This window comes from Apodemus sylvaticus, chromosome 1 (assembly GCF_947179515.1).
Source record: "Apodemus sylvaticus chromosome 1, mApoSyl1.1, whole genome shotgun sequence".
Lineage (NCBI taxonomy): Eukaryota > Metazoa > Chordata > Mammalia > Rodentia > Muridae > Apodemus > Apodemus sylvaticus.
In genome coordinates this window covers 38,176,454-38,193,327 of record NC_067472.1, presented here as the reverse complement: position 1 = coordinate 38,193,327, position 16,874 = coordinate 38,176,454, and the positions used below count along the sequence as shown (strand labels likewise).

Here is a 16,874-nt window from a genome sequence, read left to right as displayed (position 1 = left end):
GTCTCTACATGGCTTCGGGTTTGCCGGCACCCACACCAGGAACCTGGTTTTAGAAAGAGGCAGCTCCATCTTCTAAGGCCTCAGATCCCTTATTTTTGCAATCTGTGGACCACAACTCAAGGGAAATATGATCTCTGGTAAAAAGGGCACAGATGAAAATGAGAGAGGTGTGTAGAGTTAACCGGGCAAACGGCAACTGAAGAATCTGTGATGACCAATCTGGAACTGGACACCGATCTGGACACGTGGACTCGAAGTTCTAAGGGTCAAAAGAAAACTCTCCCTTTGAGGGACTGAGCATCTTTCTACAAAGCAGCAGAACTTAGATTCGGAGGAGGATGATCTCTGTGGAGACCAGAAAATGCACACTGATGCCCACAGCTTGCTGCCAGGATGGGGCAGCTAGTTCAGATGAGGACTGTAGACCACAAGCAGACTGCCTGTGAGGCAGGGCAGAAAAGCAGGCTTGCCTAAAGTGTGAGACCATGTACGCATGCGTGTGGTACACATGTGTCAATGTGGATGTGTGCACAAGCACTTGCGTGTGTGTGTGTGTGTGTGTGTGTGTGTGTGTGTGTGTGTGTGTACGCACACGTGCATGTGTTCAGAGATGAGGGCACTGACTCAATACAGTTCTAGAGGAGTCCGCCCAAGCAAAATGACACACAGAGCAGGCTAATAATATCTATCATATTATTATCAGGATAAAAAACTTGGAAATAACATACATTTACTAAAAAGCAATTACATGTCAGTGTCTATGGAATAAAAGAAGCTGCATGTTTTTCTTCATTTAATCCAAAAGGCGAACATCTGGGGCCAGGTGTGATGGTGCCACTCAGGAGGGGCAGATGGATCTCTGAGTGTTCAAGACCAGCCTGGTTAATAAATGAGTCTAGGACAGCCAGGGCTGTTACACAGTGAAACTCTCTGTCTTGAAAAACCAAAAGTGGGGGGTGAGAGGGTGACATCTAGAGAGGACTTCTACCTGGCGCCATGAGGCACTGGAGGGGAGTAGCATGTCTGAGACCACAGAGGCCTGGGTGCCACTAAGATGAGCAAGTCGGTGGTGGAGAGATGGAAGAGAAAGAGAAGCTGGACTGTGTGTGCACAGTGAAGAGAGACAGAACTAGAGGGTCTGGGGCGGTGATGGGCATTCTTCAGGCACCACTGCCAGCCAGTTCCACCAATGCCCCGCCCAGCTCAGAGAGATTGAAAACAAAACTCTGTAGGCAAAAGTGAATTAGATCCATGAACTGTGAAACCCAGAGCCAAGTGGAGGGTGTGTGGGACACGCAGAACTCACCTTCTGCAGGGTAACGGTGTACTGCTCCCATATCACCTCCTCCATGCCTGGGCCCTGTGTGACAACAAAGGCAACACGAGTAAACACCAAGCACCCAATGCCAGACACCCAGCTGTTAACTCTGTACGCCTCGACAGGACGCCCGCTCACACTTCCCACGTGCTAAAAAGAGCAGGCATTTGTAGATCGTACACTGCCTAGAATCCTGTTATTAAGATATTAAGATATTAATATCTTGTTATTAAGATATTAAATGAAAGACATAGTGAGAAACCCTAAAAAGAGAATAAGTGTTAAGTTCTGAGTCTTTTTACAACTACTCTGAAACACCATTGCTAGGTGTTAATAACATCTCAGTTTTAATAACATCTTCTTTGGGGGCCAGCAATGCCTGAAAATTGCCCTCTGACTCCACATATACTCCCTGGTGAGCACGGATTCATAAACACACATGCACCTTAAATAAAATGTAACAAAATTTTAACTGCATTTAAAAATATCTTCCCATTTCTCTCTCTCCTGTCAAAACGACCTTTTGACAAATTTTTTACACCTGAAACTAAAGAAACCCTTGGCCTTGTAGTTTCCTATTGATGTCAAACTGAGTGAATTGTGGCATCTTCTGACTTTTCCTCATTATTAGTTGGTGCAGAACAGACCTCTGGGACTTCCTCTGCTAACACAATTCTAAGAGATGTTCCAGGGAGTTGCTACTTTAAGACTAAATGACCCATTAAATGCATGTAGTCTCCAGAAAGCTAGAAATGTCAAGAGATGTTACAGACAAGCCAGCAAGCACGGGAGCAGGCAGATACAGAGAGAGAAATACAACATCTAAAGGAACAGACAATCAAAGGGGGTATGTAGAAGGAAAAATACTTAAACACAGGGACCATAAAGACACTAGTCCAATTTATAAACAGTGTGAAAATAACTAGAAATTATCACTCTGCAGAACTTCTACCAGTGTGCTTGTGAAATTCAGGTTTGGAAAGGAATTACAGAAAGCGACTGCACATCCTCCCAAAGCATGTCAAGTGGCACTGATACTGTCACAAGAAAAACGCAAGCTCCTCTCCTCCAAAGAACATGTTTAATATTGATTGATTGATTGTGAGTATGTACGCTGTTGCTGTCTTCAGGCACACCAGAAGAAGGCATCTGATCCCATTACAGATGTTTGTGAGCCACCATGTGGTTGCTGGGATTTGAACTCAAGACCTTTGGAAGAGTTGTCAGTGCTTTTAACCACTGAGCCATCTCTCCAGCTCCCAAAGGGGCATGTTAAAACAAAGGCTTCACAGAACTCAAATATGTAAGAAACCTGAGTTTACAGTTCATATGCTCACATGCATGTACACACACACACACACACACACACTGAAAGTTGTAAGTAATAAACTATGGGATCAATGGCTGTGTTAGAAACATCAATAACAACCCAAAAGTATATAAAACAATTCATGTTTTAAGAAATTAGAAGATCTCATTGAAAATACAGTTATCAGTGACCAATAGACCATCCAAAGAACCAAGCAAACAAATCTGAAACATAACTTTTAAAACTGAGAAAAGCTTCATTTTATCCGCAGCTTAAGACAGCAGTTATAAACATGCAAAGAGACTCCTCAGAACGCAGCACTAGGCCTGAAAAGCAATCGCCGGGAGGTGTCACACAGAGGGCGGAGAGCAAGAAGCTTCAGGAGGCTGATCCTGCACTGATAATCATAGAGATGATCAGGTCCTGAAAAATATCCAGATATTATGGTGTTTATGGGGTTTCTCCCTGTTCACAGAGACCGATGCCAACTGATAGACTTGACCAGGTAACCTGCTCCCTTTGGAAGCAGAAGGTTAGGAAGCCACAATTCTGTCTGCACAGAAAATGAGGCAGCTGATGGTTGGGTGACTTAACTGATTTCTCAGACTGAGAGGCATTTGTGCCTCTTGATCCTTCCTTCCTTCCTTCCTCCCTCCCTCCCTCCCTCGCTCCCTCCCTCCCTCCCTCCCCCTCTCCCTGGGACATTCCCATGCCTCCTGCCCTCTGGCTCCAGGAGATCAGAATTCTCAAAGATTAAGAAAAACTACAATTTATATTACGTCTGGAGTCAAAAAGATATGAAGGTGAGAAGGTATAGGGGGGCAGGCAAAGTCGTGGTTCTTGGCCACGTGCGTGGGATTGGGCGGGGTGGTGGGGTGGGCAGGGTCCTAAAGCTTAGAACTTGCGTGGATCCACAGGATTTAATATGAAGGAACATCCCCTGCCCCAAACTGTTTAGCATAAACACGGATTTTTTTTTCTTTGTTTTGATGTTTCTTTACAGCGGGGTGGGGTGCTCTTTTCTTTCCGCCATGCTGGGGACCAAACCCAAGGTCTCCACGCATGCGGCACGCGTTCCCCTGAGTTACGCTCCCAGCCTGGTTTTTCTATTTTAATAAATGACAATAAGCTGGTTGTGACGGCGTACGACTTTAATCACAGCACTCATGAAGCAGAGACATAAACTGTGGGTTTCAGACCCGCTGGGACTACACGGCGAGCATCTGTCTCAAAAGGAGAAGAAAACAAAAAAACAAAAACAAAACAAAGGACTGTAACATACAAAACTGAAGATGAAGCAGCCAGGGAGGGAGGCAGAGGCGAGGATGGGAGAACGCATCATACGTTCAATATTTAATAAGCATTTTGTAGACACCAGTCATTTCATAAGTCCAATAGTGGGGGGGGGGGGGAACGGGACACCAAGGGATGCTTGAGGAGGAAGTAACAACCAAGGCAGGACCTGGTCTAGATGTTTTAATAAACACATCTTCAATTCTACAGGAAATTCTCATATAGCAGCTTCTACCGGGGGAAGGAAGGTAGGCGCAGTGTGGGCAGTGGACAGAGACAGAGCATGGGGGTGGGGGAGCCTCACACCTCAGCACCTCTCATTTTCCAAAGGCTAACGTCCAACTTTATTAGAAAAGATGAAGGTGGCATCAGATCTTGATGAGGGGAGTCACAGGAGGATCTGCAATCCCAATCTCCGCGAAGAACCGACTCCAGGCACCTTGTCAACCTCAGGGATCAGATTTTCACCCACCAGAAAGCAGCTTCCATGGGATTTTTCTCTGATGACTTTAGTTTCCACAGAAGGAACACTAATGGTACCATGCTCCTTACTAGAACAAGTCATTCCTAGAAGCCATGGAAAGTTTGGAACTCTGTGACCTACTGCAAACAGGGAACTCTTTGTATAGGTTATTTTAAGAAGGGCCCTGATCTGGGGCAGGGAGTTACTCGGTCTGTTGTTTGTATGCCTTTTGCAGAGCTCATTTTCTTGGGAAAACCTTAACCAAACAGATAAAACTGTCCTTTAAGCTTGGGAAGACAGCTCAGTTAGTAAAAGTGCTCGCAGCACAAGCAGAGGAACTCCGTTCAATCTCTAGGACTGAGGAAAAAAATCCCCCAGTAATCCCTCCCGCACTGGGGAGCTGAAGACAGAAGAACCAGGTGACTAGCCGGTCTAGATGACAACACGGCAAGCTCTCTGCTCTACAAGACCCTGGCTCAGACACCAGCCCAGGGCATCCATACTAGAAATAGACCCCTAGATCCCACACACAAGCCCCCTTTAAACACACATGTACTCTGCCTCCCAACGCACACAAAAGGAAACATTTAAAAACAACCACAGGCAGATAACTAAGTCTTGGCTGCTGTAATGACCCTGAACAGCCAACTTTGAAGCTTTGTGTCCATACACTGTTGCTTCCCAGCGAGAGGGAACACTAAGATTCATCCCACGCTGCTTGTTAAGGACACACTTCTCACAGTCCAAGCTGCACAGCAAACACCCATGGCCACGCCATCCTGTATGCTAAAAGTAATGTGAGAAATCTCTCCTGCGATGTGGAAGCCCCCACACACAGGGATATATAGGCTTCTATAGGACAAGGTTAAGTGTTTGATCCCAAACCTAAAATTCTCTAATGCACACAAAGTGGTGTATGTTAACCTGTACCCAAGAAGCCACGCTCTGCGGGACTGCAGACACATGGGAAATGGCAGTCTTTGACTCGCGAATCCAGTAAACGGCTATCAATTTCATCTAGGTCTGCTCAAAATAAGACGAGTATTTAAAATTCTGCCATTGACCACAAGCCACATTCTGCAATCTCACAATTTGTTACTGAAAGCTGCCAAGACACAAATAAATCCGAGGATAAAGGAGTCACTGTACCACTGTGTGAAGGGCTTGTTCCCCTCCGGCAGAGACAGCAGAGGAAAGAAAGGGGAAAGCTTAAAAAAGAGAGGACTCACATGGCCTTTCCATCGCTCCAACTTTTTAACTGCCTGGATCCACATCCTCTGGAGGACCTGAGCAGCCCTCATGGCTCCGCAGAGTCAGGGCTGGCCGCCGCCTACCTTCTGGGCTGCTCACCCATTTCAAACCACTCCACGTGGTTACGTAAGGCGGATACAATAGTAGCCCACATTCCCAGCAAATCCTGTTGTCATCTCGCAGTGACACATCCATACAGCGGGGAAGCCAAGTGCCTTGAAAAGCACTACTTGAGAGGCAAAAAGAAAGCAGTCTGGGTTCACAGCGCTCCGACGGTCGTCTTTCCCTGCCTTTCTCCCACGCAAGGAGGACGGTGGCCCTGGATTTCTTCCAGCCACACCAATTCATTTGGTATTTAGTTATAACGTATCAAGTACCATTAGCCTTCCATATCCACAAATCCTGTGTGTATGATGAAAATATAGTCTTAGGGGCTAGAAAGGTGGTTCAGTAGTTCAGAAATGTTTGAGTTTGATTTCCAGAATCCACATTTCCACAACTGCCTATAACTCCGGTTCAGGGAATCAAGTTCACAGGAGCTCCTGGCTGAAGGAAGACAGACTAGAAAGGCATCCGGTGTGGAGGGAACAGCATGTTCTGATCCAAGATCACGAACCTGTGAGGTATGTTCAAGATGGTGGCCGGGGAGTACGCATTTTAGCATGTTCTCTACGTGAACATGTTCAAATCGCTTAGACTATATCTTGGGAGCCCTGGAAATACAAATCTTCTTAAGCCATAGGCCACAAGATGATTACAAAGACTGGGAGGAAGGATGGGAGGGAGGAAGGAAGGAAGGAAGGAAGGAAGGAAGGAAGGAAGGAAGGAAGGAAGGAAGGAAGGAAGAAGGAAGAAGGAAGAAGAAGGAAGAAGAAGGAAGGAAGGAAGGAAGGAAGGAAGGAAGGAAGGAAGGAAGGAAGGAAGGAAGGAAGGAAGGAAGGAAGGAAGGAAGGCACCAGCATTGAGCGGAGCATCACAGGTGAAGCTTCTACGCAGATTCTCAACGGATGCCTGCACTCCATGGGTTAGCTGTACCTGCCCCCCTTTTATAGTTAGGAAAGCTGAGGCCAGAGACTTTCCATGGCTCGTCATTGTCACAGATGAACCTGAGTCTGACTACAGGAGGTGACAGGAACATTCTACACACTGAGCCTTTGATGAATATTAGAGGGCTATACAAAAGGAAATGAGCAGAGGGGGTGGGGAAGATGTTAGGGAAAAGATAGAGCGGAGGTGGGATACTGGCCATGCCCATAATCCCAGCTCTCTTGGGAGAGAGACAGAATCAGTAGGACCAACAATCCAAGGACAGCCTGGGCTACATATTCAGATCCTGCCTCGAAATAAAGGGAGGAGGGAGGGGAGCACAAACGGAACCATCAAAGTCCTCCACAGACCTAACACCGGGGTGGAAAACGTGGTCTTAGCTTTGTGTATACAGCATTTCTGTGACACGTTCATCTGTGTCAGCCGGATCGTTAGGAGATCTACTGCAATCCACAGAGGGACTTGTCGAAGAACCGCCTGCTAGCCACAGCCCACCTCCCTCTAGTTGGGATGTTTGTGAGTCCCTTCCTATAACCCAGGGCATTGCACCTCACAAACCATAATCCCAGCACTCAGGGGATTGAAGCTGGAAGATCTCAGAGGGCTCTGGGCCAGCCTAGGCTATAAAATGAGGCTATGTCTGAAAAATGAAACCTCTACTGAGGAGATACAATTTTGAAACACTTGTCAAATAAATCAAAATGCACCATTCTGCCCCCCCCCCGAGGTATTAAACTATCCCCCCATCCCTCAAGACAGAAAAGTACTTTTTAACTATTCTTCCTCCTACAATGAGTAGGATTTTTGAGGGGGAAAAGAACAAACCAGTTCTGCTTAGTAAGAAAAGTCCATGCTCAGTCCAAAGCACACGTCTTCTGTATCTCTTCGTCATTAGGTCACAGGGAACAGGGCTTCCACCATCCCAGTGGTTCCCAGAGCCTGCTTTTTTCTGGGCCTGGGCTGAGCGAACTGGTGCTCAACGGAACCCAGGCATCTTCTCTTTCTTTCCTTCTTCCTCTGGCCATTTTCTTTCACCCATTTCTGGAAGCTATCTCAGCTCTTGGAGGGCTTTCAAAGGCTCGATCTGCATAACAATTTTCTTGGCCACAATCTTGCCCCTACCATGACTTGTTTGAAACAATGTCAACTGCACGCTGAGTGACACTGCAGACTCTTCTAATTTCACCATGGTAACCTTTATGGAGTGCCCCTTTCTAAACAGTACCCATCCCCTTGAGGTCCACATGTGTGACTAGAGGACCATCTCCATGTCTCCTAAAAGGAACAGAGACCATATTATGGGAGGTGGCAGCCGGGTGCACTGAGGCAGGAGGCTGCTTGAGGCGAAGTCTCACTCAAGACAGCAAGACCTATTTCTCAAAACAGTGTTAGAGAAGGCATTCTGGCAGGTCCCCACCATGAATGAAGGGCATTTCTGACCAACTGCTAAGGCATGACAGTTATGAAGTTTTGCTTTTTAACCTAATCCTACTAGCTTTAGTTAGAGTTGTACTGCTGTGAACAGATACCATGACCAAGGCAACTTTTTAATTGGGGTGGGGCTGGCTTACAGGTTCAGAGGTTCAGTCCATTATCCTCAGGGCGGGAACATGGCAGCATCCAGGCAGGCATGGTGCAGGAGGAGCTGAGAGTTGTACGTCTACATCTGAAGGCTGCTAGCCAAATACTGACTTCCAGGCAGTTATGGTGAGGGTCTTAAAGCCCACACCCACAGTGACATGCCTAGTCCAACAGGGCCACACCTTCTAACAGTGCTACTCCTTGGGCAGGCCATGCATATACAAACTATCACACCTACTGTAAACATTTTGGGGTATGTTTATGTTATAAAGAATTAGGACAAGATGACAGAAGGTGTGAGGACAGACACAAGGGCACAATCACTAGTTTTAAAGTAACCACGCTGTTTAGAAGGGGTTGGGGCACAGGGAAAGGGGATAACATTTGATATGTAAATAAAGAAAATATCCAAAAAAAGGGGGGGGGGAGTTAGAGGCAAGCTGGGCAGTGGTGGCACACATCTTTAATCCCAGAATGAAGGAGGCAGAGGCAGGTGGATCTCTGGGTTCAAGGACAGCCTAGTCTACAGAGTGAGTTCCAGGACAGCCAAGGCTAGTTAAGAATACTTGTTTTCTTCAAAGAAGCCAAATTGAATTATCATAGTCTTGGGAAGGTTACCAACTCCTGGGACTTCAGCTACAGAGACACACGACACCCTTTTCTGGTCACTGAGCGCATGTGCATAGACAGAGACAGATACACACACACACACACACACACAGAAATACTGTTCCTAAAAGCATTATATGGAGGAACAAACTAGTGGGAACTGCCCAAGTGTGCATAATTGATGGCTGGGTACACAAGTAACCTACTCTTACCACACACTACAGTCTGAGCATAAGAAGGACAGCCAATGCGGGTAAGCACTTCATATGTAGAGGCTTGGGCTTGAAGGTGGTGTCCTTGCAGAGACGGACCCTAAACAACACAGCAGGGGCAGGGAACAGGTGGGACTTGACCTCCTTGAAGTCAGCCCAGGGATGGGGTTGGGACATGTCATATCCCACAGGTAGGTAACAGATACCAACTCAGTAATTAATTTTATAGCATTGTCCCCAAGATGTGGATTTTTTTTTTTTCTCTCCAGGCCCAAGTTTTAGGCAGTGAGTAATACTTGCAAGCAAGTTACTGAAGAATTTAAAAATGGACAGCCAATGTGTTCAGCTGCTCTGGCCCGGACCCCCTGGGATCTCTAGTGTATTGTATTATATTTCTCTGTGGAAAGTCATGTTTAGTCAAATTGGAACCCACCCACCTGTTCCCTTTGTTTTCCCTATCCCTGAGCACCCTTTGACTTCTGAGGACAGTACTACCCATTCATCTATTGTAGAGTAACCCTTGTGACTCAATATTACCATAGTGTGAAGGTGTTTTGTGCTATTTTGATTAAAAATGCTTTTTTAAAATAATATATATATATGTGTGTGTGTGAAATTATAATATATGATGGATTGCATATGCTTGTCCCAGGAATTGACACTATTAGAAGGTGTGGCCTTGTTGGAGTAAGTATGTCACTGTGGGGCTGGGCTTAGAGACTTTCCTCCTAGATGCCCAAGGATTCCCAGTTGTTCCTGGCTTCCTTTGGATCAAGATGTAGATCCCTCAGCTCCTCCTCCTGCACCATTTGCCTGGATGCTGCCATGCTTCTGCCTTGATGACAATGGACTGAACCTCTGAGCCTATAAGCCAGCCCCAATTAAATGTTGTCTTTTATAAAACTTGAATTGGTCATGGTGTCTGTTCACAACAGTAAAACCCTAAGACTATATATACGTACATACATATATATATGTATATGTGTATATATATATATATACACACACAATATATGTATATATTGTATATGTATATAGATACATACAAAATACATACATACATACATACATACACACATATACAGAGAGAGAAGGAAAGCCATAACTATACATGCTACGACCCAGAAGAACGTTCAATAATATTAAAAAACCTTGTAAAAGAATGCACCACCTGATTCTCTTTGTATAAGAATCCAAGAAGAGTAGTTGCCTAGAGCACATTATTGGTCTTTGTGTGTGCGGTGACAGCTACACATTGTGTACGAAGCAGAGCTATTAGCTGCACATCTCTGATTATATGGTAAATGAATTATTACATCAATAAAATTGGCTCTTAATAACAACACATCGCAAGGTATAATTGTGCACACCCGTAATTCTAGTACTTAGGAAGTAGACGAAAGAGGGCAGGAGTTCAAGGCCAGCCTCTGCTAAATAACAATCAGGGCCAGCCTGAACTACATGAAACTAGGTCTCAAAACAAAACAACTGTGTCTCCCAGACTGTACACAGTCTGAAAGCAAGGTCTCAAAGCTACGTCCTACTATATGCCATGAGCCAGTCGCTTACCCTTCCTCTGCCTGTTTCACACCCCCCAGGACTGTTGTGAGATACTCCTCAGACAGTGCAGGCACTGGATCCAGGGTATCAAACAGGTTATACAGAAAGGAGACTGAAGTCAGGAACTTGAGCTAGAAAGTGGCGGAGTCAGTAAAATGCCTGAGGTCCTGAGTTCCATCCTCAGGACCCAGGTAAGAGAGCCAGGTGGGGCTTTGTGGTCCGTGATCCCAGGACCAGGGAGCTGGGGACAGGCAGGGGCTCATTGGCACATCAGTCAGTCTAGCCTGCTCAGTGACCTCCAGGTGAGACCCCATCTCAAAAACTCAAACACAGCTCCACATGAACCATATTTATCATTATCTTCTGGCACACAAAATCCTCCAATACCCCCACACACAAGTACATGCTCACACATGTACACACACACACACACACACACACACACACACTCATGTATGGGTGCATGCAAAAGTAAAGGAACTTGGTGGCAGTCATATAAGTAAATGGTAGCTGGGGACTGAACCCAGAGTGGGGCCACACAGCCTGTCTCTTTTCCACTAAAGAAGCTAGCACTTGCACCAGTTACCCACCACAGCCTGAAAAACCTACTGGTGAATATAACTGGACTTCAGACCCACGGGGTCCTGAGATTGTTCATGGTGAGGCCCCATAACAGGGACCCGTGGGAATTTGATACCAAATCCGCAAATATCCCATTTGAATAACACACACACACACACCAGAAGATAATTACATGTAAGGCCTCTATGTTCACAGTTCTCCTACACTAAGTTGCAAGGCATAATTTAAATAGACCATCCTTATTTGTAATTACAAAGAAGCCATTAATAAGCCCAAAAGAAAGGTGATAATTTGGTAACAAAGGCACAGCCCTGTCTAACTCGAGCTCTTCAAGCTGACTCAGCCCATTTATCATTAAATACATTAAATACAGCTTCCCTTTAAAAACAGCAAACACACAAATAAACCACCACCCCATAATAGATACCGAGATAAAGAAAATTATAAACTGCCTTGTCAAAAGGCCAGTTCAGAAACCACCCATTAGCACTGCTTTGCAGGGCTGGCCCCGTGTGACACACGCAAGGTAAACTGATCCTCCCAGACCTGTGGCACCATCCAAGAATGGCTCACAGGGCAAGAGACACCTTGTGCTTCTGTCCTTTACCAGTGAGCCCGGTTAAGGCTGCCAAGCTGGTGCCTGCATCAGACATACCTTTCCCACTGGAGAAGAGACCCCGGGCGTTGAGAACACACCCCAGGACTGCAGTACCAACAGGTGGAAGTGCCGGAAGTGCAGACTCCAACCTGCCCTGGACTTGCGGCGGTCCACTAGAGCCCCTGCACGGCACATCAGCGTTGGGCACCTCAGTGCTCAACCGGTTTTTTGTTTGTTTTTTTTTTGTTTTTTGTTTTTTTTTTTTTTTGAGCCCAAGAATTTTCTGCCCTGTCAATGTTCCAAAGTTGTATTATCCGAAGTGGAGACCACTAACCTCATTGGCCCATTGTGACCAGAGAACTGAATGTATAAAATTTTAATTTAATTTTAACTGGTTAAGAACTTTAAGCCGGGTGGTGGTGGTGCACGCCTGTAATCCCAGCACTCTGGGAGGCAGAGGCAGGCAGATTTCTGAGTTCGAGGCCAGCTTGGTCTACAGAGTGAGTTCCAGGACAGCCAGGGCTGTACAGAGAAACCCTGTCTCGAAAAAACCAAATCAAAAAAAACAAAAAACAAAAAACAAAAAACTAAAACAACAACAACAACAAAAAAAAACCTTTAAATAGCCACACCTACTATGAAGTGTTAACCATAGCAATGGCTTAAGTGGTTTCTAATGCTATTACTATTAAAATACATATTACAGGGGCTGGAAAGATGGCTCAACACTTACTGCTCCTCCGGAAGCTCACATTCAGTTCCAAGGAGCTCACAGCTCTCTATCACTCCTGTTCCAGGGCATCGACACCCTCTTCTGACCTCCACGGGCACCAGGGGCACACAAAGTACACACACATCCATGTAAGCCAAATACTCATACATATAAAACACATCTTTACAAAAATATAACACATACTAGGATGGGCGACGACGTCTACCATTAGTGACGTGTGGATTAAAAGCACAGTCGTTTCTAACCTCTTGTGAAAAGCTGTTCTGCATTCAAAAGAAGCTCTGAGGGCTGTGACCAGAACTCATCATCAAGGCTGCTTCTCAACCTGCCAAGTTCTGGGGTTCAATCCCCACCTCTGCCTAAGGATAGATAAACCAAAAGGCGCCACTCACCAAGTACTAGCCTGGCTTGGTGACTCACACCTGTGACTCCAGCACTGGGGAGCAGAGAGAGGGAGACTGAAGTTTTGAGGCCTGATCTACATAGAAAGTTCTGGGCCAGCTAGGGCGACATAATGAGAGCCTCAAAATTCAATCAATGAGAAGCGGGTCCAGCAGTTTATGGTCATTGGTAACCAAATGTGATGTTTCCAGTGTTTTATGCACAAGGGGGAGAGGGGGTAGCAGGGAAGACTTTTTGAAAACAGTTTAGCATTTTAAGATTGCTTTTAGGAATATTAAGGTTGCCCCTCCAACCCACCCCCCACAAGGGAAAAACATAGACACGCTGACAATATTTAGCCAATGGTACTTTTGAAAGCTGTAAGTGAAGTTGAGGAATATGGCAAAAAATGACTCTTTAACTTTATTTTAAGCCATTGCCCCCATGATATTTTTTCAAAGCTTGTGGTTTCAACTGTATAAGTATTTGTGACATATTTAAAATGTCATATTTTAGCTGAGCACGATGACACACATCTATAATCCTAGAACTACTGTTGAGGCAGGAGGACTGAGGCAGGAGGATTATTGTGAGTTCAAAAAGACTAGCCTGAGCTACCAGGAAAACTTCAAGGCCAGCCTAGGATTCCTAGTAACTTCCTGTCTCAAAAAAACAAAAAACAAAAAACAAAAACAATTGTGATGTCTAGGAATAACACAAGTTGTGTAAAATTTTCAAAGACTAAGATCACCACCTAAAAAGAGAAAATGTCATAACTAGATTCATAAGTGAATATATTTGGGGGAGGGTGGAAGGAGAGAGGTACACCATACAAGGATGAGGGTGTGCCAAACCAATTAGGAAATCTAAAGGAAAAAAACAGCAAAGAGCTAAGTTAAGGGCCAGATCAGGGGAGAAGGCTGCAGAGGTGGGAGGGGTGCAGCGGAGGCTTCTTCCACAGAGAGAGAGCTGGCGGCAAAGCTGCTGTAGATGCGGGGCTTGCCCGCCAGCCAGCCTTGCTAATGACCACGGCTTCGGAAAACAGATGACAACGTTTTCACAAACAAAAAACTCCAGGAGCTGAAAATAGCCCTGATCCTGGACTGTATGTGCTGGGATCTTGTAGGAGGCTGTCAAGAAGGCTCAGAGGTTTCCAGCATTTGTCAGCAACAGGGCCAAGCATGGTACACATATATAATGCAGGTGACATCATCACACACATAAAATAAATCTTAGCCTCTCGTTAACACAGGAGCCGAGTGGCTAGCTGTCTCTGCACAGGTTTCTTTGATTTAGGTTAGAATGAGAGATTTTTGCAGACAGGGGCCAACATTTTTTCAATTCCAACTTACATTTTATTAAATTCCTCTCAAAAGAGTTCATACGTGGCTGGCAGCAAAACTAATAGATAGAATGAACTCATGACCTTAGAACCTAAGAAAATACCCACCAACCTCTCCTTTTTGTGGAATTCACATTTACCAGAAACTTGGCAAAAGGCCACTGCCCGGTAACTGATGTACAAGTCCACTAGGGGGCACAGGAATGCAGAAACTAAGAGTCTACTGGCTCTTAACAAATACAAAATTTCAGAATTAACTGAGAAGAAATTAGAAATGGGCTTTTACTGAGTACACTAGAAGCTCTCACAAGATCAAAGGTCAGATTCAAAAATAGTACAAGAAAAAGGAAAAGGATGTTATGATTAACGTCCATGCACATCAACACAAATGCACACCAGCAGAACATGAGAACGGGGTTCCTCCCAGACAGTCAGGAGTAGTCAGAATCTTCAACCCTCTTCCTCTAAGGGGGAGGACTGACACCTAGCACCCACCCCACCCTCTGACCTCGAGGCCTCTGACTGAGGCCATCTAGGAAAGGTTATGGCGAGCGAGTGAGTTTCCTGGTGGGCCCCTCAACAGGAGAGCCCAGACCTTATCAAGGGCAAGTGTTCCTGATCGTGATATCACACCTATCTCTCTCTCTCTCTCTCTCTCTCTCTCTCTCTCTCTCTCTCTCTCTCTCTCTCTCTCTCTCTCTTTTCAAGATAGGGTTTCTCTGTGTAGCTCTGGCTATCCTGGAACTCACTCTGTAGGCCAGGCCAGCCTCGAACTCAAAAATCTGCCTGGCTCTGCCTCCCAAGTGTTGGGATTAAAGGCGTGTGCCACCACCGTCAGCATCACACCTATCTCTTGGTCATGAACCTTGTCACTAGGAAGCAAACTCAGTTGGGGAATGATCAACAAGATGGGATGCTTGGCGCATCTCCTGAGTGGCACTGAGCAGGGGTATCCAGGGGTGGGAGCTCTGTAAAAAGGGAACCTGCCCCTACCACCTAGAAGGACCTGTGTTTCAGAGATGACACGTGAGGTATGATGCAACCTGCTTCCGAGGAGTGTTGGCAAAAATCTCATCTGCCCTATCTGCAGTGGAGTCTTAGAGGAGCCCGGACAGCCCGGAGGAGATGCCCAAAGATGAGCTGCCAAGCCACAATCGCATTAGGCACCTTCACTCCCTGGTACATGCGCTGTGGAGCTGAAGGTGGCTCAGCTGAGCACCAGCTTGCAGAGCAAAAGTGAGACATCCAACATTGTGCAATCCCATTGTCACCTCCAACCTTGCAAACAAACCCGAAGGAGACAATTGACTACATACAAGATCCTCGGGTGAGTGAACTCCCTACAGCCAGCAAGAGTGACCTGCTGTGTAGGGATGCTGGGATCTGGTGCTGTGCTCCAGGCTGTGATCCAGCACTCCCTGGTGGAGACTTAAAATTGAAACCCGAGAAAGCTGAACATGCAAGGGTGTAAGCTACGATGGGTACAAGCATGACCATTTAAAATTTAACCCTTTAAGGAAGGACAAGTGCTTGCCACAGAAACTTAGGATCTAGGTTTGGATCCCCAGAACCCACATAAAGCCAGGTGTGCTAGCATGTGTTTATAATCCCAGAACTCCTAGGTTGGAGGCAGAGACACGAGAATCCCCAGAAGCTCATGGGACAGCTAACTTGATGCGTGCAATAACCTGGTATGCAGAGCAATAAATAAGAGACTATCTCAAGCAAGGTGGAGACTGACATCCAGGAACATACTGTGGTATACACAAAACTACACGCACCTATGGGAGCATGCACGCGTGACATCATCGCACAGCTCACTAAGAGGCCGGCTGATGGACACAGAGCCCATCACTTACCAAGCTTCAGTACCCACCTACACGAGGACCACAGGGCCCTCGCCATGCTGCTTTCTGTGGAGCTTACACCTTCAAAGAGCTCGGTCTGTCCTTCCGGCACAGGCGTTAGGTGACCATCCTGTTGTCATTGGTTTTATTTGTTTATGTATTTGTTTACTTATCAAGGAATAAATTCTCAGTGCGTAGATAATCCACCAAAATTAGGTGAACTCCCTTGGTTTGGGTAGCAAGGCAAAGCAATGCAAGTTCTGGGTTGTTCTGCCCTTAAACTGAAACTGGTCACAGCTTCTAAACACATATTTCAAGAGAAGGCTAGCTGAGAGTGAAATCTTGCTTTACATAATCCTCCTGGTAGATCATTAACACCTGTCAGGAAGAGTCACTACACATGGGTTCCACAAGGCACTCGCTATGTGGAAGAAACACGCTGGGCACAGAGCTTAAAAAAACACACTTTAAACTTATTGAGTGACGTGTGTGTGCACTCAAGCACACAGACACAAGGTCAAAGGACAGCTTCCTGGGGTCGGTTCTCCCTTTCACCTTTACACAGGTCCTGGAGACGGAGCTTAGGTCACTGAGCTTACAGGGCAAACACTTTACCCTCTGACCAAATCTTTGTTTCTTGGTCCCAAGCCAGAGTGTGGCTAAGACACTAAAGAAGCCACGTTTCCAACCCAAAGCCTTAGATGACACATTTAAAGAGGAACTGTAAACTCTAGCTGCTGCCCCTGTT

At 45.9% G+C, this 16,874-nt stretch overlaps 1 protein-coding gene across 3 annotated transcripts in view; it reads right to left on the bottom strand.

Moving 5' to 3' along the window:
* The window catches only part of Tjp2 (tight junction protein 2), a 95,605-nt gene that overhangs the window by 40,718 nt on the left and 38,013 nt on the right, over positions 1-16,874 (bottom strand). For all 3 annotated transcript variants that reach the window (XM_052188024.1, XM_052188032.1, XM_052188015.1), the window contains exon 2: positions 1,307-1,360. In XM_052188024.1, coding sequence (XP_052043984.1) covers positions 1,307-1,351 — 45 coding nt within the window. In that variant the 5' untranslated portion in view covers positions 1,352-1,360. The remainder of the gene's footprint in view (positions 1-1,306; positions 1,361-16,874) is intronic.